General features: G+C 49.8%; 1 protein-coding gene across 1 annotated transcript in view; it reads right to left on the bottom strand.

Annotated features, from left to right (window-relative positions):
- The window catches only part of RBPMS2 (RNA binding protein with multiple splicing 2), a 35,808-nt gene extending 31,473 nt beyond the window's left edge, over positions 1-4,335 (bottom strand). The window contains exon 1 of the mRNA XM_011968044.1: positions 4,249-4,335. Within this exon, the coding sequence (XP_011823434.1) occupies positions 4,249-4,272 (24 nt within the window). The 5' untranslated portion in view covers positions 4,273-4,335. The remainder of the gene's footprint in view (positions 1-4,248) is intronic.
- Positions 4,336-4,737: the final 402 nt, after the last annotated feature.

A 4,737-nucleotide genomic window follows, 5' to 3' on the forward strand; every position in this document is an offset into this window, starting at 1 on the left:
TTGGCCTCCCAAAGTACTGGGATGATTTATAGGTGTGAGCCACCATGTCTGGCCTTTTTTTTTTTTTTGGAAACGGAGTCTCAGTCTGTCCTCCAGGCTAGAGTACAGTGGTGCTATCATAGCTCATTGCAGCATCAAACTTCTAGGCTCAAGAGATCTTCCTGCCTCCGCCTCCAGAGTATCTGGGACTATAGGTGTGCACCATAATGCCTGGCTAGCTTTTCCATTTTTGTAGAGATGAGGTCTCACTATGTTGCCTGGGCTGGTTTTGAACTCCTGGGCTTAGGGAATCCTTCTGCTCCGGCCTCACCAAAAGTGTTGGGATTACAGGTATGAGACACCACGCCTGGCCTCAGTTTCTTTATCTTCACAACACAAACACCATCTACCTCCAAGACTGAGAGCTCACTTTACTCTCTCCATTACTTGTGAGAGCAATAAAATGCTGGCTTCATTTAGGGCTCCTGCATTTACCTGCACAAGGACCTTCCTCATCAAATGCCATGAGTCACTTATTAAGGTTGTCTACTGAAGCTGGATTGGGTCCAGGTCAGACTGGAGCTGGGAATGTGGGTGAGATGTCCTAAGGTGGTCACTAGAGTCTTTAGTTTTTCTCTTCCCCAGGGGAGGTAATGTCCGAAATACAAGACACATCACGGAGATCAGCTAGTTCAACCCCTTCATTTTATAGATGGGGAAACTGAAGCCAAAAACAAGGTGACAAGGCAAGCTGACGGCACAGCCAGGATCCTTCAGCAATGGCAGGAACAGAGACATGCAGTTACTTCTCCAAGGTCCAGCCAACTAGTCTTGTGTCTCAGGCCAGTACTGGGGACCACCGTGGTACCTATGTCAGGGTAACAGGGCCTGACATTCAGGAAAACAGGCTGGATGCTCCAACCTGGGCAATATAGTAAGGCCCTATCCCCCCCAAAAAATTAGCCAGGCGTGCTGGAAGGCACCTGAAGTCTGAGCAACTCAGGAGGCTCAGGAGTGGGAGCATCGCTTGAGCCCAGGAATTCGCAGCTGCAGTGAGTCATGATCGCAACACTTGCATTCCAGCTTAGGCAACAGAGCAAGACTCTACCTCTAAAAAATAAAAATAAAAACTAAAATAAAAGGTTAGATGCAGCCAAGGATTCAGGCACCAACAGCTAGTTGATGACAAGAAGGAAAGCTCAACCAAAGAACTCATGTCCTGCCTATTGGGTTTAACTCATAGTAAACTCATGGGTTTATTACAAGAATTCAACACATACACAAAATGTTTTAAAGCATTTGAAGAGTGCATGGGGTGGTTCTCACAATCTCAGGCTGCTGGAAGGCACCAAACACATTCATGTGGGCCCTTCTCCTTCCATACTCTCATCCCTTCTGCAGAAGCATCCAGCAACTCAAAATGTGAAGAGCAACCATGGCCCTTCCAAAAAATCACCCTTATGGGAAGTAAGAGCAGAAATGCTGGGAGCACAGTCAGGTCCTCAGCACAGCTGGAAGGTACGCCTGTAGTCAGATGGAGCAGGTATGGGGGAGACCTGGGGAACGGATGGAGGATGATCCTGAGAACTCAGTCAAAGATACTTGTTGAGGAACAATCCTTCTGGTGGAACCTGCTGCAAGCAACAATATAGGCAAAGAACGTGGCCAGGGTTGAGTACCCATACAGAATACCACACACGTGGCTGTGTGGCTCTCATGACCCACCGGAGCAGACCCAGCCCTGCTGGACGTCCCAGTCAGTGCCAGGCCTACCTAGGGGAACTGACCAACTTTTGGCACAACTGTGTATCTGCCCAGCAAAGCTTTGGGGGCACCCAGAGCTGCTCTTTTCTGAAGCAAGTCTTGCTGCTTGTCTTCCCTCTAGAGTCACAGGAAGTGCCAGTGAGTGGGCTGTCACTCACTGGCACTTCCTGGAGTCCTCTAGGTCTTTGTTGCCAATTGTTTATAAGCCTGACTCCTTTGGGGAGAAGGGCCTGTGTGTTGTGTTTTTGAGCTCTTTCCCTCCAGCCAGTGCTAGACCTAGGGTGCCTAGCAGCTACCTATATTTATTTTTAAATAAAAATTAAACGTTTATTTTTATTTTTATTTATTTATTTTTTTTGAGATGGGGCATCACTGTGTGGTCTAGGCTGGTCTTGAACTCCTGGGCTCAAGTGATCCTCCCGCCTCAGCCTCCCAAAGTGCTGGAATTATAGGTGTGAGCCACCTCACCCATCCTGAGCCACCTCTTGACCTCTCCCCACCTCCCTGGGAGGCCCCTCAGTCTCACTCTCAGCTCCAGCATCATAACTCAGTCCTGGGTCCTGGGGAAGGGGAGAGCAGCACCTGGGTGGCACAAGAAGTAGAGCTCCCCATCCTCAGCCTTGTTTCTGGAGGCCCCTGGAATGGGGAATCCCCTTCCAGTAGCAATAGGTCTAGAAGGAGCTTCTGGACCATGCTGTCTAATCCCACCACGACAGAGGAGCCTGCCCAGGCTGCGCAGGTCACCCAGCCCTCTCCTTCAGGAAGGTGTGAGCTGCAAACTGACAACCAAATGTTCTTCCTCCACAGCCCTCTCCAGCCCAGAGGTTAAGGGGTCATTTTTTAGAGAAGAGAAGTAGGAAGACGGGGCTCCAACAAATCCATTCCCATCTACATGTCGGTGATGTTCGTCCTTCAGACAAACTGACATTTGTTTCAGTATCTTCAGAAAAGACCAAATTAAACAACCCTTCAGGAGCAAAGTATCAGAAGCACCCAAGACACCAGCACAAATGCAGGCTTGTGTGGAAAGGGACTCAGCCTGTTTCTTTTTTCTTTTTTTAATTATTTTTTAATTTTTTTGAGATGGAGTCTTGCTGTCACCCAGGCTGGAGTGCAGTGGCACCATCTCAGCTTACTGCAACCTCTACTTCCCGTGTTCAAGCGACTCTCCTGCCTCAGTCTCCCGAGTAGCTATGACTACAGGATTGTGCCACCACGCCTGGCCAATTTTTGCATTTTTAGTAGAGACGGGTTTTTGCCATGTTGGCCAGGATGGTCTTGAACCCCTGACCTCAAGTGATCCACCCACCTTGGCCTCCCAAAGTGCTGGGATTACAGGCGTGAGCCACCACGCCTGGCCTACTCGGCCTATTTCTATCAGCTCAGGTAGTTGTCTCTCTTGGCCCTGGACACTGTCACAGGCAGACCTGGCATTCAAGCTGCTGCCACAAAAGGCCAGTGACCCGGACAGCAGATGCTTAGGGTCCGTCCTCCCAGGGCACACACAGGGCCCAGCTCACACGGGGGTCCTGCAGGAATAGGGAACAGGCTGGTGGGGGAGAAGGACGGGCCAAAGCAGCTGAGTAAAGCCTCCATGAAGAGCAGGACTGGGACGCCGGGTTGGCCAGGAGTCACGACCATGGGGACCCCACACTTGGTGAGAAGTGGCTGCGGCCTGGCCGCTCACCAGAAGCACGTCCCCCTCTGCAAGGGGAAGGACAAGCCCGACGCTGAGGGATCCAGCTTCTCAGATACTGTGACCATGAGGACAAGCTCCATAAGTGCTGGCTTTTATTAGCAATGTAAAAGGAAAAGGCAAACACTGCTTTCAAAAACAGTGGTAGGCTCAGGGATATTAAAGTTTCTTATGCTTTAAGTCTAGGGGACAAATCCCAGCCTTAGAATAGCCACGAAAGGACCACAGACACCAGGAACCACTACCTAAAAAACAGATCCTTCTCCGGATCACCTGAGGTCAGGAATTCTAGACCAGCCTGGCCAACATGGTGAAACCCCGTTCCCACTAAAAATACAAAAATCAGCCAGGCATGGTAGCGCACGCCTGTAATCCCAGCTACTCGGGAAGTTGAGGCAGGACAATCACTTGAACCCAGGAGACGGAGGTTGCAGTGAGCCGAGAGCACACCACTGCCCTCCAGCTTGGGCAAAAAGAGTAAACTCCATCTCAAAAAAAAAAGAAAGAAAACAGACCCTTCTCCACCAAGGACACTGAGGCAAGAAACCACTGGAACCACTCCCCAATCTTTCCCACCTACAGACAACCCACCAACCCACCAGGAACCCCTCGAGGCCATCTGTGGCCTTCTGTAATTTCCTGCCTCACAGTATTGGGACTTGGATAGAAGACACCCCAGGAAAATCTCACTGCAGGCAATAGATATATCCTACAAAAAAAAAAAAAATGACTTTTGCAGCAACCCTTTAGCATCTCTAAAAGTTAGAATTCAATCTGGAAAGGAAGAATTGTTTCAACTGCCCACTCACAACGTTCAAGTAACGAATGCGCATGCTTCAGAAGTCCCCTACCCACTGCTTTGAGTGAGCTCTCCTGGTGTCATCTGGATGGAAAACACTACTTTGGGAAGGGGGTCAGAAGAGGAGGGAAATCCAAAAAGGGAAAAATGAGCCTCTTATAAGCCCCTCCCACATCCTTCCCCAACTCCCAGCCCTCAGCAGCAACCCAAATACAGAACATCTGAGCTGGAAGAAACCTTATTTTTAGACAAGGAAACCAGGGCCTAGGGGTCGAGCCAGTTGCTTGCAGTTACCGAGCATGTCAGAAACAGCCTGTGTCCCCAAGTGCCCAGCTCACGAGTGAATGCTCTTTTGCAGACCTTGATCTCACACCAACCCACTCAGACCCAGTGGGGCCAGCCCAAGCTACCCAGGAACAAGTGACCTTCAGCTTTTTTTTTTTTTTTTTTTTTTTTGAGACAGGGTCTTGCTCTGTTTGTTCAGGCTGGAGTGCAGTGG

Source organism: Mandrillus leucophaeus, unplaced genomic scaffold (genome assembly GCF_000951045.1).
Source record: "Mandrillus leucophaeus isolate KB7577 unplaced genomic scaffold, Mleu.le_1.0 Scaffold12, whole genome shotgun sequence".
Taxonomy (NCBI): domain Eukaryota; kingdom Metazoa; phylum Chordata; class Mammalia; order Primates; family Cercopithecidae; genus Mandrillus; species Mandrillus leucophaeus.